The 19,651-nt window shown below is 45.1% G+C and overlaps 3 protein-coding genes across 3 annotated transcripts; 1 reads left to right on the top strand and 2 right to left on the bottom strand.

The window, feature by feature from the left end:
- Nucleotides 1-1,411: 1,411 nt before the first annotated feature.
- On the bottom strand, nt 1,412-7,453 carry mut (methylmalonyl CoA mutase). Its single transcript, XM_037244829.1, has 13 exons — nt 7,357-7,453; nt 6,478-6,892; nt 6,041-6,408; nt 5,790-5,947; nt 5,005-5,176; nt 4,695-4,943; nt 4,345-4,456; nt 4,126-4,241; nt 2,701-2,816; nt 2,501-2,632; nt 2,213-2,360; nt 1,877-2,044; nt 1,412-1,781 (listed from the first exon to the last, which is right to left on the bottom strand). The coding sequence occupies exons 2-13, from the start codon at nt 6,851-6,853 to the stop codon at nt 1,653-1,655; spliced, it is 2,244 nt and encodes a 747-aa protein (XP_037100724.1). The 5' UTR covers nt 6,854-6,892; nt 7,357-7,453; the 3' UTR covers nt 1,412-1,652.
- Nucleotides 7,454-10,860: 3,407 nt separating this feature from the next.
- fkbp1b (FKBP prolyl isomerase 1B) lies at nt 10,861-15,389 on the bottom strand. The gene is made up of 4 exons (XM_037244206.1): nt 15,180-15,389; nt 14,722-14,769; nt 11,789-11,901; nt 10,861-11,422 (listed from the first exon to the last, which is right to left on the bottom strand). Exons 1-4 carry the CDS (start codon nt 15,214-15,216, stop codon nt 11,294-11,296), a joined length of 327 nt encoding a protein of 108 aa, XP_037100101.1. The 5' UTR covers nt 15,217-15,389; the 3' UTR covers nt 10,861-11,293.
- Nucleotides 15,390-15,529: 140 nt separating this feature from the next.
- On the top strand, nt 15,530-19,127 carry LOC119117727 (WD repeat and coiled coil containing). Its single transcript, XM_037244201.1, has 4 exons — nt 15,530-15,789; nt 16,196-18,279; nt 18,363-18,483; nt 18,888-19,127. Exons 2-4 carry the CDS (start codon nt 16,447-16,449, stop codon nt 19,082-19,084), a joined length of 2,151 nt encoding a protein of 716 aa, XP_037100096.1. The 5' UTR covers nt 15,530-15,789; nt 16,196-16,446; the 3' UTR covers nt 19,085-19,127.
- The last annotated feature ends 524 nt before the right edge of the window (nt 19,128-19,651 follow it).

The raw sequence follows: 19,651 nt of genomic DNA, 5'->3' as shown, positions 1-19,651 counted from the left end.
GGTGTCAAACACAAGGCCCGGGGGCCAGATACGGCCCACTACATCATTTTATGTGGCCCGCGAGACAAATTTTGCATCGACTTAGTGCAGTGGCGTAGCCAAGCCGGGGCGAGCCGGGGCAGCGCCCCGGTTAGGACTCCCTGCGGCCCGGTTAGGACTCCCTGCGCCCCGGTTGAAAAAAAATCGAGCTTTTTCGATTCTTCATTTTCATGCCGTTTTTTTCTTTCGGTCTTGCGCGAATGTGCTTGCGCTATTCTATGTGCGCGATGTTGTCCATTCACCGTTTGCCTCCCGGACCCGGATGTTGTTTTAGCGATCAGCGAACGGCGTGGGTGATGTTCGATTTTTTTTCCTGTGGGCGCGCGCCCCTACTGGAAAAATTCCTGGCTACGCCACTGACTTAGTGTCATTACTAAAATTAGCAATTGTCTTCACTTCTAAAAAAATAGAGATATTGCTTGCTATTTTTATTACCATTTATCTTTTCAAAATATTCAAACAGGCCCGCCGAAGGAAACTTTGACTACGATGCGGCCCACGACAAAAATGAGTTTGACACCCCTGCTCTAGGTCCTCTAATCTCTAAAAACATCGACCAGTCGTCACCGAAATTCATGTGCACTACTCATGGCCACTTTAACCTTTTGAAATATTTAAAACGATCTTCATTGTCGTCAAGCAAGCTTTAAGCGACGCAAGTATCGCGATATGTTGCTGCTTACTGTATCATACATCATCCATGATCAATAAAATTGTTATTACCACACAGTTGTCGGCGCATTATTGGACAGAAAATGGCCACAAAGATGGAGTTTGTTGATGTTCAAGCTGCTAGCGAGACTTAAATGTAGCAGCACTTCAATCCTTCATCTGAACGACGTTCATGACGCTAGCAAGGGCATCGAACATGTTTAGCCTTGATTTGTCTCAAGGGATGTCCTAATTCTTTCTTTTTTTTACCTTCTCCAGCTAAGAAAACGATTAGCAAGATGGGGTTGTGTGGCAGCAGCCGGCAAACTGCATGTAGTAAAGAATATGGCTGGCATGCGCTCACCTGAACTGATTGGCAGATGCGCCTTCTAATTGGCTGGTTCTGCAATGACGTCAGAGAAGGATACTTTTTCCAAAACAGAAGTTTAGTAATAATTTAGTAATATAGTATTATGACTATAATAATGTTAGCGATAATAAAGAAATAATCAGTTTATACAATTCTACCCTTGTTTTAAAAAGTCCAATAATTATTGGGCTGAACTTTTAAATTAATTATAAATATTTAATTCAGTTACCTCAGTTGAAGGAAAATGCTTTATGCTTAGGAGAGTAAATGTTCATGCTAAACCACTACAGTATGTTATGTAATACTGGATTTAATTATATAATTTAATTTGATTATACACATGCACGCACACACATTTGCTGATCACGAAGCCGAAGGGGTTCAGCTCAAGCTTGTGTCGCATTTAATTCCAAAAATATACACAGTACTGTATACAAATATTAATGATACAGAGTGACAAACGAGATGTTTGGTAAGGCAAATAGCAAACAAAACATGATACTTCTAGTCATTATTATTATTGTCATCATTTGATAGTGGATAACATTCCTCTTGAAAGTCTTGAAAGTGGCAAGCAGGCTACAATTATTTTCTAAATGGCCTGTCGGATGTTCTCCAGGCTCTTGTGGATGCTCTCCACCACGTCCACGGCAGCCTGCGGGATCCTGGTGCCTGGCCCGAAAATGGCGCTCACGCCACTCTGATACAGGAATTCGTAGTCCTGTGTTTAAAACACGGCACAGGTTTTATCAACTTTACTCTAAAAAGCAAAACTTTCCGACATGGCTCCAGTTACTTTTCCAAGCCGAACATTACCTGTGGCGGGATGACACCCCCGCAGATGACCAGGATGTCAGGACGCCCCATCTTCCGGAGCTCCTTGATAAGCTCGGGCACTAAAGTCTTGTGGCCGGCGGCCAGCGTGCTGACCCCCACGCAGTGGACGTCGGCGTCTACCGCCTGCTGGGCCACCTCCATGGGCGTCTGGTAGAGAGCAGACAATAACCATCACAAAAAAAGCAATAAGTACAGTAATTGGTCATGTTTTTTGGAGAGCCTGACCAATTAATTGGCCAATATTAACGTTGTTGTACGGGTCCTGCATTTGTAATTCTTTTTTTTTTTCTTTTTCTTTTTTTAAATCGACTGAACCTGAAAGAGCGGCCCGATGTCCACGTCAAAGCCGAGGTCCGCGAACCCGGTGGCGATCACCTTGGCGCCTCGGTCGTGGCCGTCTTGACCCATCTTGGCCACCAGGAGGCGAGGGTTCCTCCCTTCCTGGTTCCGAAATTCAGCCACTCTGTGACAAGGTTATTTTGGGGATCAACATCTTTTGAATAAATAGGTGGTAAGTATTTTCATATGCTCTGTTAGCCACTGCAACATTTATGCTAATTTCAGTAGGCAACCAAAATAGTTTCTGCTCATTTGCATGCTTACCTGCTGAGAGCCATGGCGATTTCTTCATGCTCGCCGTATTCGCTGCGGTACGCGCCGCTCACCATGCGGCTGCTGGCCTTATGCTCGCCAAACACTTTCTTCATGGCGTCCGTGATCTCGCCAACAGAACATCTGCATTTAACAAAATTAAAAAGAAGAAATAAAAAAAATATATATTTTTTTTTAACTTAATTTCAAACCTGGCACGCGCCGCCTCCACAGCCAAAGCCAGCAGGTTTCCCTGCCGGGTGCGGGCGCACTCCTCGATGGCGGCCAGGCACTTGTGGGCGATGTCCGTGTCGCGACTCTCCCGCACCTGCCATGTAAATGAGACTCATCAACACTGCGTTTCTTTGTGCTCTAGAACAGTGTTTTTCAACCGGGGTGCCGCAAAATATTGTCAGGGGTGCCGTGGGAAATTCTCCAATTTGTGCGCCTGTGCGGTGTAGCGCCCGGCAGAGTAATCATATCTTCCATATCAGAAGGTGGCAGCAGCAGGTAGCGATTTGCCTCGTGCTTGCAGACGAGAAAATTGGTGACGCATGGATGCAGCGGCAGGTACATGGGATGCCCATGCAGGTAGCATTGACAGCGACGTTGTCATTGTGGATAGCGAGACGAGTCGATAGTGACAGTGATGGAGAAGTTTTTGAAGAGAAAAAATGCTGACACTGAACTCAGCACACACTGGTGTGCCGTGAGAGACGTTCAGCTGTGCCGCGGGATTGTCCAATATCAATTATGGAGCGCATTGTAAACAGGATCGCCAAACCACTGGTCAGTTCGCGCAAGGCCTGGTCAGCCACTTGCTAATCGTGCATGCGTGGAGAATCGGAGAATCTTGAGATTTCATATTGTGTCGGTCTGATTGTATTGCATCGGCACATGTTCAGTTTATGTGTGTGTTGCTGTGTGCTTTTGCTAACAGTGACAGACACTATGACGGTTGTGGTGCGTTTGTGGTCCAATGGAAATCAGAGCGTGCAGTTCAACCGGAGAACCTGGATTGGTTATTTTTCACATACATAAAATAAACAGTCAAGTCGAGACACCTCGACTGTGATAGCCACTCAGCTGCTGTCAGAACAGCAGAGCGTCTTTAAAAGTGACTTTCTTCTTATTGTTGCAATATTTATAGACCTCGTCTAAAACAGTAAACAAAATCACGTTGATTCTTTTATTTGAATCACAATCACTTTAAATAGTTTATTTCTTACACCGTCTAAAACCTTTTTAAAAAACTGTCACTTCTATTTAAAAAAAGGAATACAATTTAAAGAATATTTAGTATTTATTTCTATTAAATTATTTGACTCCCCATACATGTATAGGAATAGGACTTTACGTCTTTCGTTGTAATATAACTTTTAATTTTAATATAGGAGCTTAACAGATTTTTGTTGGCGGTGTGCCGCGAGATTTGTTCCAATGAAAAGGTGTGCCGTGAATGAAAAAAGGTTGGGAAACACTGCTCTAGAAATGCCTCTCAATACCAAAATTTTATTTTTACAGAGATAATATGTGTGAAACTTTGTTGAAAAACTAAAAATATGCACCTCTATGCTTCTTGAAATGCTCTAAAGTTATTATTCGTTGAAAAGAAAGTGTGTTTGGAATTTTCTTACCTTCTTCAACTTTTCGATCTGTTTCTGTCGTACCAGGGTGTTGTCGATAGCCAGCACTTCCACCGTCTCCTCCTTCTCCAGGCGGTATTTGTTCACTCCGACGATTACCTCCGACCCTGGAGAAAGAAGGGGGCGGGGAGGCATTTCCAAATGTCACCTCTTCACAAGAAGGAGGCTTGAGTGTAGAAATGTATGAAAACAACTATTATGCAAGCGTACGTGAATCGATGCGGGCCTGTCTGCGTGCCGCACATTCCTCGATTCGGAGCTTGGGGATGCCTTCGGCCACCGCACGAGCCATGCCGCCCATCTCCTCGATCTCCTGGATGAACTGCAGGCAGTAGGAAGATTTCCGGCAAAATTTGGTGAGTCTTTGAAGATATTAAAAGGAACCCCAACGTGAAAATGAGCTACAAAAAAAAGACATTATTTTATTTACAGTACGAGTATGCTATCTACAGAGATGGGATATTAATTCAAGTATGATTAAAAAAAATTAAAACTGTTTTGAGTTTTTTTTTTTAAGCTAATTACAGAATATATGTACGGACTCATTGTTTCCCACGCACCTTCAAAGCCGTGTTGTAGAGGTCGTCGGTGAGGGACTCCATCATGTGCGAGCCCCCCCACGGGTCGGCCACCTTGGGGATGCCCGACTCCTCCTGGATGATGATCTGCGTGTTGCGTGCAATGCGGGCGCTTTTGACCGTGGGCAGACCGAGAGCCTCATCGAATGAGTTGGTGTGGAGCGACTGCGTGCCTCCGAACACGGCCGCCATGGCCTCGATGACCGTGCGGATCACATTGTTGTACGGGTCCTGGGGACGATCCTTTGGTTAGCTTTGCAATCCTGACGGTGAAGGATCGTGAGAGACTTACTTGCTCCGTGAGGGACCATCCGGATGTTTGGCAGTGGGTGCGTAGGAGAAGGGACTTGGCATTTTGCGGCTGGAACTTTTCCCGGAGTAACGTGGACCACAGCTTCCGAGCCGCCCGCAGCTTGGCGATCTCCATGTAGAAGTTCATGCCGATGCCCCAGAAGAATGACAATCTGCATATTGCACATACAGTAAATATATAGTACATAAATCCATATGCACATGTATTTAAGTCTTAATTAGAAAAAGTTAAAAGTAAATTACAATTCATCTTTGAAAACACTCATTGTAGAATAAATTTAGATTTAAATTCAAAACTGAAAAAAATTTAAGGACTATAAAAATGAAATGGCCCCTACAAGGAAAAAGGTCCGCTGTCCCTGCTTCAAATATTAAAACACACGCAAGTGAAGTCCATTGAGGACAAGTTGTCTATTGTGAGACACTGCAAATGGCACAGCTCGCTCAGGTCGACTGTTGAAATGAGATAATAGCTTTGGTGAGAAAGCCATATGATTGGACGTGGCATCTGTGAATAGATTGAGTCTGCCACAACCCTGGGAGCGCTTACCCCTCAATTTGATGTACCGTTATTGTAGCTATTGAACGGTGGCACCAAACGGAACAAGAGAACTTTAGAATGGAAGCAATTTCAAGTGGACGAATTTGTGAAAGGAGTATGACTTCTGCACTGGCACGTACCATTGCAACTGTGGGGCGAAGTGCCAACTACCGTGACTTTAGAATGAATTCCAAACGGCCAAAAAACTGGGCCATCATTTTTACCTGGGTGCAAACTCGTCGATGGTTAAGCCAGCTTTGAGTCCGGTGCGACAATACTCCAGTCCGTTGGCGATGGTGTAGGCCACTTCCAAGATGGCGTCGGCCCCTGCCTCCTGAAGATGGTAGCCACTAATGGAGATGGAGTTGAACTTGGGCATGTGCTGAGAAACATTTGCATAAACAGCAGTCAGGCACTTTGAGAACCACTGCAGTACACGCATTCACTGTGATGCACAAAGGTTGACTTTACTTACTTGGGAGGTGTACGAGAAGATGTCAGCGATGGCGTGCATGGAAGGTTCCGGCGGGAAAATGTAGGTATTCCGCACCATGAACTCTTTCAAAATGTCATTCTGGATGGTTCCGGTGAGTTTGGCCTTGGGGACGCCTTGTTCCTCGCCCGTCACGATGAACATCGCAAGCACGGGAATGACGGCCCCATTCATGGTCATGGACACGGACATCTTCTCCAAGGGGATGCCGTCAAAGAGCATCTTCATGTCCTCCACCGTATCAATGGCCACACCCGCCATTCCCACGTCGCCATGCACCCGAGGGTTGTCAGAGTCGTAGCCACGATGCGTGGGGAGATCGAAGGCCACTGACAGGCCCTGCTGCCCCGCTGAGATTCATAAAGAAAAACATGACAATCTGTGTCAGCACGTTTGACTTCGGTGAAGGGCTACCCTACCTTTGATGTTGTCCTTGTAAAACTTGTTGCTCTCCTCTACGGTGCTAAATCCTGCATACTGCCTGATGGTCCAGGGTCTGCTGGTATACATGGTCGGATAGGGCCCCCGAGTGTAGGGAAACACCCCCGGCAATTCGTCTGCACTGGCGTCCGAGTCGGCCTTGGTGTACACCGGCTTGATGTCGATGCCCTCGGGCGTGTGCCATATCAGGTCGTCGGGGTTCTTCCCCTTCAGTTGCTTCTTAGCCAGGGCAGTCCACTGAGGGTGAAGTTCCACCTGGTCCTGACGCGGGGCCGAAGTGTGGATCCCATAGGTGTGGAGGGGCGATCGGGCCAAGACCCGGGCAGCGGCGCATGCTCTGTGTGCTGTCAGCATGCTTCCCCTGGGCTCACACGCATCGAGGACCCGGGGGACCTGTGATGATAGTTATTTATATATGGTCTGTTTTGAAACATTTTGGTTATAGCTCTTGATTTCTATAAGCAGTAGGACAATGTAGTTTTCAAGATGACAACAGTGTGGGACTACTGCATTAATCAATACAATATGAATAGACCTATATTAGCATTGTGAGCTAACCGCTAGTCGAAAGCGTCACATCGAATCATCGTTTAAATAAAGCGAGACAAAAATTAACACGTTATCCGGGATATGAACGTAATCATTCCCATTCCTGAAAAATTGGAACGATGTTAAGTTTATGTCAGTAGGGGGAAAGTAGTTTAGCTATAGAAGCTAGGTCGATGCTCTCGTATGTAGCCCCTCGTAGCTAACAGTGACGAACTGATATTCTTAAACAATTGCGTCGAGGATATTTAGATCACTTATTCGTGGCATTAATTTGATGACACAACCAGTTGATACGCTTGAAATCTGACCTTGTTTCCTCTTCTTGTGGTCTTTAAAGGTTGACAAAAGGCGTGCGTACGTCTATCCAATGGACTCTGAAAACATTCGTCGTCAGCCAATTGGAAGAGACGGCAAGTTCATGAACTTTGAACTACAAAACGCGGAAATAAATAGTAAGCTGCTTCCTTACGGCCATATTGGTCAGGTATAGAGGCTTTGCAGCTGACGTCATCAAGCTACCCACATTAGCTTGGCGGCCATCTTGGCGGTCAACTTTTCAGTGCCGGTCAACGACTCACACACGCTTTCTTGTTGTTTCTTGTTTCTTGCTGCTATTTGAGCTTAAAAATGCCGGATACCTGCTGTGCTGTTGGATGTAACAATAGACGAGGCGATAAACAAAATCTTAGCTTCTATAGATTTCCGGCGAACATGGAAAAACGTGATAAATGGATCGCGGCGATTCGTCGTGAACAATGGAAACCTACGATGTACACGAGGATATGCAATGAGCACTTCATATCAGGTATGTAAACAAACTATTCACCCCTGATTTGTTTATTTATGGTAGTCATTATGAATAATGTGATTGTTTAATTGTTTCAGGTGCAAAAAGCGAAGATCCACTATCCCCAGACTATGTGCCAAGTATATTTGAGCATACCCAGTCAAATCACAAACGAAAACTCAGATGTTCAATGGAGATTTATGAGAGAAGACAAAATCTCAAGCAGCGCAAGAGAGACCGCGAGAGGGCATTGGCAGCAGCAGCAGCACTTGTCAATATTTCCCAGTCTGTTCCTTGTGAAAATGATCAACTACCCGCTGGTGAAGATGTGCTGCACGCTGAGATTGGAAACGAAGGCATGGTGACTACTGCCACACAGACGGATATCACTGGGGAAGCAATGGATTCCCTCACTGCAGAGTGTAAAAATCTGCGTGCAGAACTGAATGAACTGAAGGACAATTTTAAACTCTGTACATGGAATGAAGAATCTTTCAAGGGTAATGATGACAAAGTAACGTTTTTGACTGGTCTGCCATCATACATGATTATGATGACAACGTTTAATTTGATTGCACCTCATCTTAGTCAAAATATGAAGTTGAGTCCTTTTAGTCAATTTCTTGTGACATTACTCAGACTGAGGCTGAATCTGTGCCTTCAGTACTTGGCTTACACATATAATGTTTCCACTGCTAGTATTTCCAGGACTTTCAGAAATGTAATCCATGTCATGCATAGTATACTGGTTCCAATGCTAGTGGTTTGGCCTGAGCGTGAGCAGCTTAGACTGAGTTTACCAATGTCCTTTCGTTCTAAATTCAGCAAGTGTGCATGCGTCATTGATTGTTTCGAGATATTCATCGAGCGGCCGAGTGATCTGAAAGCCAGGGCCCAAACTTATTCAAACTACAAGTCTCACAATACAATGAAATATCTGATTGGCATTACTCCACAAGGTACCATATCGTTTATCTCCAAGGGCTGGGGTGGTCGTGCCAGTGACAGGTTTGTTCTCGAACAAAGCGATTTTCTGACCCATGTACTGCCAGGTGATCTGATCTTCGCTGACAGGGGATTCGATGTCGGTGATTCTATTGGTTTGCACCAGGCCAACCTCAAGATACCCGCTTTTACTAAAGGTAAAAAACAGCTTAATCCACTAGATGTTGAGGGCACCAGAGGATTAGCTGCTGTCCGTATCCATGTAGAGAGAGTTGTTGGACTCGCAAGACAAAAGTATACTATGATGGAAAATATCATACCCATCTCTTTGTTGTCATCTGATGACAGTGGTTTCACTACATTAGATAAAATTGTACAAGTGTCATGCGCACTTATAAATTTATCCGACCCAATTGTACCATTTGAGTAATGATGTTGCATCCATATTTTTTCTGTAATAAATACCAGGAAAGAAACAACTTTTTCTGTTTTACTTCCAACTTCTTACTCTTTATTGTCATCTGATGACAGTGGTTTCACATTTTTCTGTTTTACTTCCAACTTCTTACAGTTAGGGCAAAACCATCGTTGTGGGACTCGTTTTATGCCAAGACATTTCATGTGGAATGCTTTGATGCTGCAGTTCTCGGATTTACAAACCAACATATCCTCAGTGGGAGGGTTACGGCAGTAGCAAACGGACTCTTCCGAAGCGGATGCAGTGTTAGCAACAGATTGGCCTACCGTGTACACTTTAGCTAATAGCTCTGGCATAATACAACGGAGATAGAAATTGTCCATCTTGGCCAGTTCGTTTGCCAGGAAGGAATCATCATGAATGATGCGCTGAATAAACAGTACATTCTCCTTCCACACGACAAAGTCACAGTACTTCCTGCCAGTACAATACAGTTGTGATTGTACTTGGTAATAATACTGGTGGTCTTCACGTAACACGTAATTGCCGTTCGATTTCTGCTCCAAACAGAACGCCTTGGCCTCACCAGCAACCTCTTCCACTCCTTTATCTTTGATGCAGAAGGGACACTTAATTTCGAGGCACCCTTTGCCACAGCAGTCACACGAGAGTAGCCCATCCGGTGATGCACCAAAATATGGACGGTCGGCAGACATGTGGAATCCGGTTTCGTCAATGTTTAGGCCAGTGTGCCGCTGGGTCATTATCATTCCGTACCGCTTCCTTGCGTCCGACTCGTGATCGCAACCCCATCTAAAAATAAAACAATAAATACAAATTGAAACTACAAACAATAAATACAAATTAAAAATACAAACAAATAAAAATTATATTGCAATGCAAATTAAATTAAATTAAATTTCTCACCTAGTTGCGGCTGTTGAAAATCTACACAGTTCAGGATAGCAGATTCTCTTGATCAATGACTTGGATGGCTTTGAGACATTGGTCCTGGTCGTTGCCTTAGAATTTGAGGCCGTAATTCGCCCAGCTCTTTGTTGAAACCAAGTTGTTGATGTTGCTTGGCCCCTGGACTCTTCTTGAACCGCAGATATCTGAAAAACATTTGAATAAAAATTGTTTTCACTATGATTAGATTATTTGTAACAGGTTGGAGAACAATAAATGATTTATGATATATATATTAATTACCAAGTGCGAAAAAAATACAAACCTGCTCTCTGGTAATGGAATGTAACTTTTCCAGCTCTGACCGGCATTTTAGTGCAAGTTCATCTGGGCTGAGTTTCATGTTGCCAGAATCGTACAGCTGTGAGAGAGGTACAGGAAGCTTTCGCTTCACTGCCCTTGGCACAAAGTTGTCAGCATAGTCAGGGACAATGCTCAAAATTGCTGGTCTTCCACCGCATTCAGACAAAGCCTTGTAAAAGGCAGCTTTCTGCCTTCGTGAGTATATTACGAAGAATGCAAAGTCAGAAACGTCGATGAATAATTTCAGACCGACTTTGCCAATAGTGTTGATCTTAAGGTTATAAAAAAATATATATACAGATAAAATTTGAAATAAAGGTTACATGTCAATTGTGCATATGATTATCTTTATTCAATATTGTTCTAAAGAAACATTGAACACAGGACACATTATAGTTAACATGCCACTTTTATTCCAGAATTGGTCAATAAAATGGTAAGCAGCAACAGTTCTGTACGCCATCGGGCCAGGTCAACGAGAGAAACCACACGTGCAGTAAATGCTTTTTGGGCGGGAGGGAGTTACAAATTCATAGATAACATGGCAACATTTTCAGGAGCATTCAGCAGGAAAAACCCTGATTAAAGTGGCAATGCAATCAGGTCAGTGTTTTTTGTAAGCATTGTTTATATAGAAAATGCCTAGTCAAGATGCAGGGACTTTAGTAATGTGCTTATCCTCTGTTGCTAATACTGTAAGGCAGTGAGTGTTTTGATTGCAGTGTTGTATGACTTAAGATGCATTTAAATAGTACAAGGAACAAGAGAGAGATGCCGGTAGGAGGGGAGACAGCGCATCAACCGGGTCCCTGCACAAATGTTTTTACTCAAGTTTGAGCAGCTCCACATCAAAAACCAGCGTGGCATTGGGAGGGATGACGCCGGGGTGGCCCGTGAGGCCGTAAGCGACGTCCGGTGTGCAGGTGAGCTTCACTCGCTGGCCCAGGCTCATCTGAGGGACAACGCTTTGTTAGCAGAATAAACACATTCACTTTTATATGTTAACCATAACAAGCAAAAAGATTGTTTTTGTTAAAACCTGCCTTCTTCTTACTGTACAGCAGAGAGCGCTGCCACACCAGCTAAGACAAAAGTCAGCTCATATCAAATTAATTTTATATTCTCCCTCCTGTTAATTATTGAAGAACACAACACTTTTTTTCGTTAACTATACTCTCGAAATAGTAAGTGAACAACTGCAGGCATTGTTTTGATTGACAAGAGGCTATCACCCTTATAGAGTGACAACCAGTTTATGCTTACATCGAGACAGGCCGGTAGGGAGAATGTTTACATAGAATGTTGTGGTTTTTCTGACCTGAGCCACGCCTTCTTCCCAGCCTTTGATCACCTCGTTGCGTCCGATCTTAAATTTGAAGGGTTTGTTTCTGTCTCGGGATGAGTCAAACTTTTTGCCGTTCTGCAGCATACCTGTGAAAAAGATCAAATCATCATTTTTGGGTGAGATTTGCAAACGAGACCTTTTTTAGGGTTTAGTTGGAAAATCTGAAATGTCACATCAAGTGGGGGGAGGGTTTTATCACAATCTTGGGTCGGTTTAAATTTTCCCAAATGCACAAAGGCGGACTATGAATCAGGAAGCGGTGGCCTGGTTTATCGGCTTATTTTTAAAGTTAACAACTAGGCCATCACTCATCAGTGTGTCGAGGGAGAATGAACAAAAAACAACAACTTTGAAACCCAGACGAATAAAAATTGCAGATTCAGAGCTTTATGAATATTATTATTGACTCATGTACGATTGCGTGCCAAGACTTTTGGCAAGCTCTACTTCCGAAGAGAGAGAGATCAGGTTTAGTAGGCCTTGGAACTAACGTGACATTGCATTGCTAAGAGTAATGAGGATAAAGAATATATGTCTGTGAGTTGTTGTTGTTGTTGTTATTATTATTATTATTATTATTATTATGTACTATGTGTTCAAATATTTGTTGATTAATCAGATGTTTAATCAGTTAGCAAAATGTTCTATCAAATTCTAGAATCCAACTGTGATTGAAACTAGTTCCAAGCATGGTGAAGGTAAAAGGAATTGGTTTGCAGCAGATGTCGTAAATCCCGCGACAGACGCGCACGTTGGTGTCTGGCACTTGTTTTTTTTAGACCTGAGGGTTGCTTCTAACATTAGGCGGTGCTAAATAAATCTCCTGAATGATCTTGTAGTTGAAGTTATAAAACAAGGATATGATTTAATCCACTCGCTAGCACCACCTCGTAGAAAAAGAGCCGTGTAAAACCTAGAAGGTGTGCTAATATTTTGTTTAACTTTATGGGAGCTGCACACAGAGTATTATTACCACTACTAAATTATTCTTTATTTTTGACGCAGTCATTCTGCTATCAGGATGCATGGGTGGGGTGGTCGTTCTCATCCCTTACTGATCCTGACACCGCCAGTTACGACTCCAAGCTCTTTGCCCTGCGTCGGCACAAAAAGTCCAAGAAAAAGGCTTAAGCGCTAACAGAGGCGGGGTTATTTTTACCCTGGCATATCCTGTCTCGACCCCCCCACCCATCCACCTCCCCCACAGACAGTCTCGAGGAGCTGCTAGCCTGACACCCCCTTCACTCCCCCCAAGCCGCATTAAAAGGGGTGGATAAGAAAAGCCGCATGTCGGGCTTTATGTCTGAGTCTGCATGTCTGGGAACTTTACATAGAAATTTACCGGAAGCAATCCAGACACTTAGAGTAAATTTTCCACCCATTTGAATCCTTAGCTGTACCTAATGCAGGGGCCAATTAGTGTATCATGGGAATAATAAGATCTTAGTTTCCACACTTTAACTCAAAGCTCAATGTGCAAGCCCGAGCGGCTTTCCTGAGAAATATCAGCCTCGTGATCACTTGCCCGCCATATTTGGGAATCTCTGCCTCCTGCCCGAGTCACGGGAGGGTCAGCTGCAGCATACCATGTGAGCGTCTGCGTGGTTTGAATCCCAAAGTGCATCCCAGTGCGCCTCCCATTGAAGTCGGGATGAAGTGAGGAGATCGAAATGTGACGATTGCTTCCGGTGAAAGAAAGCAACAACAAAATATGTAAAATATGTAGCCTCTTTATCTTTGTTTTTATTCATCCAGCAGGAAGTCTTGGAGGGCCTAGCCTCCCAAATCAATGGCTAACTGCTATCACCAGACTTCCTCCTCATGATATCTTAATGAAATCTTCGCTCTTATGAAACAAAAAAAATGGGATAGGCTTTGACCCGGAGCGTTTTTGGGCAAGACATGAAACAGTTTCTCCCGCACAAAATTATGATGACAAATATTTATACCGAATCAAACTCGTTGCTCGGTCAAAGTGGCTTCATGAGTTACGTTTTCAAACACCAGTCATTTCCCTTTTGCAGAGTCAATAACACATTTATCGCTCTGTGGGATTTGTCTGGCTGAATTGGAGCCAGGAGCGTGATGATTTAATGAGTGATAATGGGGGATGACGTGCGGAGTGAGAGAATGCGGAGGATGTCAGTGACGCATGCCAATGGAGACATCCAGTTAGGAGGGAAGCAGGTGGATTGAACGTAAGTGTGTTTAAGTTTAAGTAAGTTTGAAGTCCTTTGAAAACATGCCTAAAGAGAATTTTTTTTTTTTAATTCAAACCAAACTTGACCACGGATGCGTCTGCAACGGATGTTACAGTTCAGCGTGCATCTCAGTGCAGCCACGTGTGTTTACCACAAAGCCCTCGGCGCAGAATTTGAGGCGGTGTTTTCATAGCAGCATCATAAACCTTGTGATCCGCAGACGGGGCTGATAGCAAACGAGCTTTTTGTTTTGTTTACTTTCTGTCTGACCTACTTGTCTGCGCCAAACAAGTGCCCAAGGCACGCGCTAACCCAAATGTGTTTCCCCGTGTCGCAGCAGTGCAGCTCACAAATATTGCCCAGTCTGAAAAATAAAAGACGAGGCATAGACACACTGGAAGGCCGAATGAGGCCAGCATGGAACAGAAATGTTTTTTCTCAAAAGTTCAACTTTAAATAATAATAATGATATGTAGCTTTGTGGGATAAATGTAAAGACCACAGGACAAAAGGTGGCAGCAGGATACATAATGGGAAAAAAGAGACCATGTGAGACCATAGTAGGAAAGCATAGGAAAATATAAGATGCATGAGAGAACATGAAGACCACGTGGGACAACACGTAGGGCAACAAGACAATGCAGGACAAAATGAAAAGGGTGTGGGACACTCTAAGACTCTGTATAGAAAGTATGACTCACTCACCTATGTAATGGACCACGCACGTCTGACCCTTCTTTGGAAATGTGCTTCCTGTGGGACACAAATACAGATGAGTTCATATTACATGAGTCCCTCCACTAAATCACAGTTTAACCTAAGACTCACATGAGCCCCCCCGCCCCATTTCAATGCCTCTGTATACACACCAGAAGGAGGAGCACAATGAATTTAATTGAAGCAAAAAATGATGCACAAAATGATTACTGTAATTCTTTACATCCTAGTTATGTACATCATTATTCAGTTTTTAAAGAGTCCAAAATTGTAACGTGCTATTTTCCTTAATTAAAAAAAACTATATTTGGTTGGATTTTGGGGGAGATCTGAACCTATCCAGCACAAATAAAGCCAATAATAATATATCAATAATTAAGTAATAATATTAGTTTCGGGCCAGGGGTGTGGGGGGGCTGCCAAGCCCCCTCGGGGACGCAACTCACCATCACCGGGAGATATTGTCTCGACTTCCACGCCCATGGTTCTGCAATACGTTGTCGACTGTCAGCCGTGGAGCATAAGTCCTTCCAATGCAATCGTTTCCCCGTATGGCCGCTACAGTTACAGCTCGGTGTTCGCTGAAGGACAGCATGCAGTCTTCACCCGACTGCAGCCGAGAGCCTCCCAGCCGAGATACGAGAGAAGCGAGCTAGCAGGTTTTTGGACTTCTACTGTCTGATGGCCTGTCACAAGATGGCGGCGCCACACTGTGGCGATGCAGAGTACTGACTGGAAAACGTGGTGGTTGCTTATTGTGGATTTGGAGTTGTTGTTTGAGATAAAATGTCAACTGCTGCATGATCAATTGAAGTGCTTTCAGTTGGAATTCACGAGCAAACGCTACTTTTAAACGAAGAAATACAGTAAAAACGAGCCTGAAGTGCAACCAAACTACGTTTCCCATGATGCACTTCTCCGGAGGGTTCCCGGGAATCTTTTCCGGGTTAAAGGCTAGTAAACATTGACGTCGCGGCGTTAGTTACCCGGCAAAATGTAAAGTTATCCATGAAAATATCAAAATATTAAGTGCTCCACGAAGCTTTATTCAACAAAGTAGGTGTTTTTTTCTAGTCTGTTTTAGTCTATGCTATCTAAACATTAAGTTAAAGCACACAGATCTACGAGGGATGCGTGGGTACTATCATTTTTTTTTTTAGATATATGAGGGATGCGCGAGTACGATCACTTTTTTTTAGACCGAGTACTATTACATATATTTAATTGCAAGCCGATAACTATTACCGTAACTTAATACGTACTTGCAATTGTGATGAAAACTTTTTATTTTGAATCAAATATTCTTTCAAAACAAATCATTTTTGAAACACACATTTTGTATCGGAAACCCAAATCATCACTCAACTATCACAACCCGATACCACTAGATCAGCAACGCATTAACAAGAAAAACACAATGGATCCAAATTGTCTCAATTTTTTCAACCCTTGTCTCTCTTAGCAACTCCATTGGGGCCCTGAGAAAGAGACTGTCTCATCCCCCACATCTGATTAAGTGAGCGACGTCAGCGGCCTTGGGTCCTGAAAGGTCCTGAGTGTCGTGTCGAGGTCGCTGCGCTTTAATCGGCTATTAGGAGAGCAGATTAAGGTGCCTACTTGGAAGGAAATCCCAAGAGAGAGCCTTTGCCACTTCTAATCTGCAGGGTGAGGAGCTCCCGGCCGCTCGGATTGTTTTGCCGCTTTGTTGCTGGGATGTCCCTGGGCAAGGCCAAGCTGCTACGGACCGGCATCAACACGCTGCACCAGGCAATCCACCCTGTGCACGGCGTGGCGTGGACCGATGGCAAGCAGGTGTGCCTGACAACGCTCTACTTCCAACGCGGCGAGCCCAAATTCGGCGACACCAATGTCATCGGGCAGTTTGAGCATGTCTTGGGGCTCTTCTGGGGCCCACTGTGCTGCCCTGATTCTCCCGCCCTGCTGGCCGTGCAGCATAAGAAGCACGTCAGCGTTTGGCAGTTGCAGCTGAGCGCGTTGGAACATAACAAGCTGCTGTGCACGCAGACCTGCGAGATGAGCGAGCCCTTCCCGTTGCTTGCGCAGGGCTGCGTCTGGCACCCCAAACTGGACATTCTGGCCCTCCTAACCAAGCGGGACGCCTCAGTGCTATTCGCCGTACGGGTGGACAACAGGAGGACCAAGGCGAATATTAAGGGTAGCGGTCTGATCCACTGCGCATGTTGGACTAAAGACGGAACCCGGTTAGTGGTGGCAATCGGCACCTCGCTCCACTCCTACATCTGGAACGACATCCACAAAAGCCTGGTGGCCTGCTCCTTCTGCCCCATTTTTGACGTGGGGGGCTACATCTGTGCCACAGAGGCAACGGGAGACTCGCAGGTTGCCGTGGCGACAGAGCTGCCCTTGGAGAAGCTATGCGGGTTGAATGCCGGCATGGCCTTCGAGGTGGAGCCCTCGCGAGTCCAGACGCCGGAAAACGACCTCTGTCACGATTCCAGACGGCTGTCGTTTGACCTTTCTGACAGGTCTCATACACCCACCTCTGGGCCTCTGGACCTGACGCACCTCCTGGCCAGGCACCGGCGCTCGGACCCCTGTCCGCTTATCCACCTGAAGCGCAAGGATGGGGTGACGGGTTCTGGTCAGGACTCCTCACACCTGGTACTGATTACGTACGACCGCAAAGTGGTCACCACCCGTAAAGTCAGCATACCGGGAATCCTGGTGCCGGATTTGGTGGCTTTTGACCCGCGCGCATCCACTGTGGCTGTAGCATCTAACACCTGCAACATGGTGCTGGTGTACCATATCACGGCGTCGGCCATGCCCAATATCCATCAGATCTCGCTGCAAGCCACTGACAGGCTCAAGGGGGTCTGTTTCCTTAGCGACAAGGTGCTGCTGATGATGGTGGGCCAGCAGAAGTCCATTGACCCTGCCTTCCTCCCATCCTCCAACACGGAAAAGTACATCCTGCGCTTGGTAACCAAAAAGTTGGATGGGGAGGGTGCCCCCCCCCCTCTCAACGCAGAGCCTACTTCTAATTTGTCACGGATTAGAAGTCAGTCCGAGCACCTGCCCAAGGAGGACAGGGAGCCGCTGGGGATGAAGGACTTGGTTCTGCCCGGGGCGGGAATTGTTCCCCGCTCACCCAGGAACAGACGCAGGCTGGTAGAGGAGGTGAGGAGCCCAGAGCCCAGCCCTGTGGCCAGCTCCGTGGACTTCTCCTCCTCCTCTGAAAGAACCTCCTCCATCACGGTGGAAAACTTGGACGTCGGCCGCATGGCCGGCCTGGCATTGGCGGGCCAGACCAGCAGGGACTCCAGCCGGGCCGGATCACCTCGACCGGAGGTGGTACCGGAGCCAATGATGGCCCCGCCAGGCGGATCCTCCAGGGAGAGAGCCTTGGAGCATTTGGTCTCCAACATGGAGCGGCTGTTCACTCGCTTTGCAGACGTACAGCAGTGCCTGGGCGAGATCCGAGAGTACACCCAAAATGGCAAGAAGGTTCCAAGCTCCTACCCAGCCGCCGCCGAGCCCCCATACCTCAACGTTACATGCCAGGTACGTTCAGTATTTTCTAGTAGACACTGTGGAAGTCAGGGTTGGAAGCAGCACTTGATTTGTGTACTTTTTGGGTCCTGCAGAAGCAGCTGTCTGAAAACGTGTTTATTGACGAACGGCGTCCGATGCTGCTTTGTGATGGTAAGCTGTGTCTACGTGCCCTCCAGGAGCTTTTCAACCTCACAGTTGTGGAGATGCTGCACGGTATGTCAATCGATTGAGTGACTTTTTAAACCAACCCTCGTGTTTGTTCCCTCCCAGCTAGCTTGTTAGCTCACTAAACATTTACATTATTAAGAGTCCTGCACTAAAATAAGCAATTTCACATTAAAAAAGACATTCAAGAAATCTTTATTTCTTAAATCGTGTAACCAGTTAATTTATTGCATTTTAATTGTACACATTTTACAGCCACACAGCTGGCTCATTTGTCTCTCTCTTTTCAAAATTCGCCCATTCAAACACATCATCGGTCGTGACGCGTTCGAGCTATAATTGGATGTGATTAGAGGCCCAGGACAGATTAGAAGCTTTTAAACAGAAGCAGCTTACTTTATTGGCATGTAAAAGGGCTAAACTGCACCACGTCTCGCTCAATATTTTTGCAGGCCCCTTGTGGATCGTCCTGGTAGCCGACTCCGAAGGCTTCGTGCCCCTGACTTTCAAGCCCAAAGATGAGCTCACTGTACGCAACGGCAAGCGTAAATCCACCCTGCGCACCCCCGGGAGCCCCGAGACCTCCTGCCCGTCCAGTCCGGCCCCCTGCCACAACCCTGACACCACCACCGCAGATGCCACCACATAGTTTATGGACTTCACTTTGTAAATAAAGCAGTTCCAACAATTCACCTGCTGTTTCACTTTTTGTTTTGGGGATAAAAACAAAAACCTACAATTTACTCATGGCTAATAGAAATATAAAGCAATCTTTTTTTCACTATGTGTTTTCTACTAACAGCCTCTCTCACAAATAGATATTTACATGCAAATAAAGTATTATAACACTAGCTTAAATATATGTATTCATATATGCTGTGATAGTCCATAGATGACGTTAGATGGGAGCAAACGACGTATAATTAAAGCTCTTCAACTCGCATTAGTACCAAGAAACCACCAGAGGACGCTAAAACACTGCATGTGCTTTTGTAGATTACTGTTACTGTACTGTTGAAATATGAAAGTATAATTTGCAGATTCACGGTGATTAACCTTATTAATTTCTTAAATATGTATGTGCATGAATACGAACAAGGTGCTCTAACTTTGTGTGCTGTATCGGTTTGTGACGTTTCAAGACGTTCAGTCCGTAGGTTTACAATCGCAAGATTAAACACATCCAAGATGGCGTCGTGGTTGACGTAACTACGTT

The sequence above is a fragment of the Syngnathus acus genome, chromosome 24, assembly GCF_901709675.1.
Source record: "Syngnathus acus chromosome 24, fSynAcu1.2, whole genome shotgun sequence".
NCBI classification, from domain to species: domain Eukaryota; kingdom Metazoa; phylum Chordata; class Actinopteri; order Syngnathiformes; family Syngnathidae; genus Syngnathus; species Syngnathus acus.
This window is presented reverse-complemented; position numbering and strand designations above follow the sequence as displayed.

What these genes read in the sequence shown, in the direction of transcription:
- LOC119117727 (XM_037244201.1), top strand. Translation starts at nt 16,447, where the DNA reads ATGTCCCTGGGCAAGGCCAAGCTGCTACGGACCGGCATCAACACGCTG. An exon ending in ACCTCAACGTTACATGCCAG is followed by an intron (nt 18,280 to 18,362) that starts GTACGTTCAGTA and finishes TGGGTCCTGCAG; the next exon opens with AAGCAGCTGTCTGAAAACGT. An exon ending in AGTTGTGGAGATGCTGCACG is followed by an intron (nt 18,484 to 18,887) that starts GTATGTCAATCG and finishes ATATTTTTGCAG; the next exon opens with GCCCCTTGTGGATCGTCCTG.
- fkbp1b (XM_037244206.1), bottom strand. Translation starts at nt 15,216, where the DNA reads ATGGGCGTGGAAGTCGAGACAATATCTCCCGGTGATG. An exon ending in GTGCGTGGTCCATTACATAG is followed by an intron (nt 11,902 to 14,721) that starts GTGAGTGAGTCA and finishes TCTTTTTCACAG; the next exon opens with GTATGCTGCAGAACGGCAAA. An exon ending in GGGAAGAAGGCGTGGCTCAG is followed by an intron (nt 11,423 to 11,788) that starts GTCAGAAAAACC and finishes GTTGTCCCTCAG; the next exon opens with ATGAGCCTGGGCCAGCGAGT.
- mut (XM_037244829.1), bottom strand. Translation starts at nt 6,853, where the DNA reads ATGCTGACAGCACACAGAGCATGCGCCGCTGCCCGGGTCTTGGCCCGA. An exon ending in ACAGGCCCGCATCGATTCAC is followed by an intron (nt 4,242 to 4,344) that starts GTACGCTTGCAT and finishes TTCTTTCTCCAG; the next exon opens with GGTCGGAGGTAATCGTCGGA. An exon ending in ATCGCCATGGCTCTCAGCAG is followed by an intron (nt 2,361 to 2,500) that starts GTAAGCATGCAA and finishes ACCTTGTCACAG; the next exon opens with AGTGGCTGAATTTCGGAACC.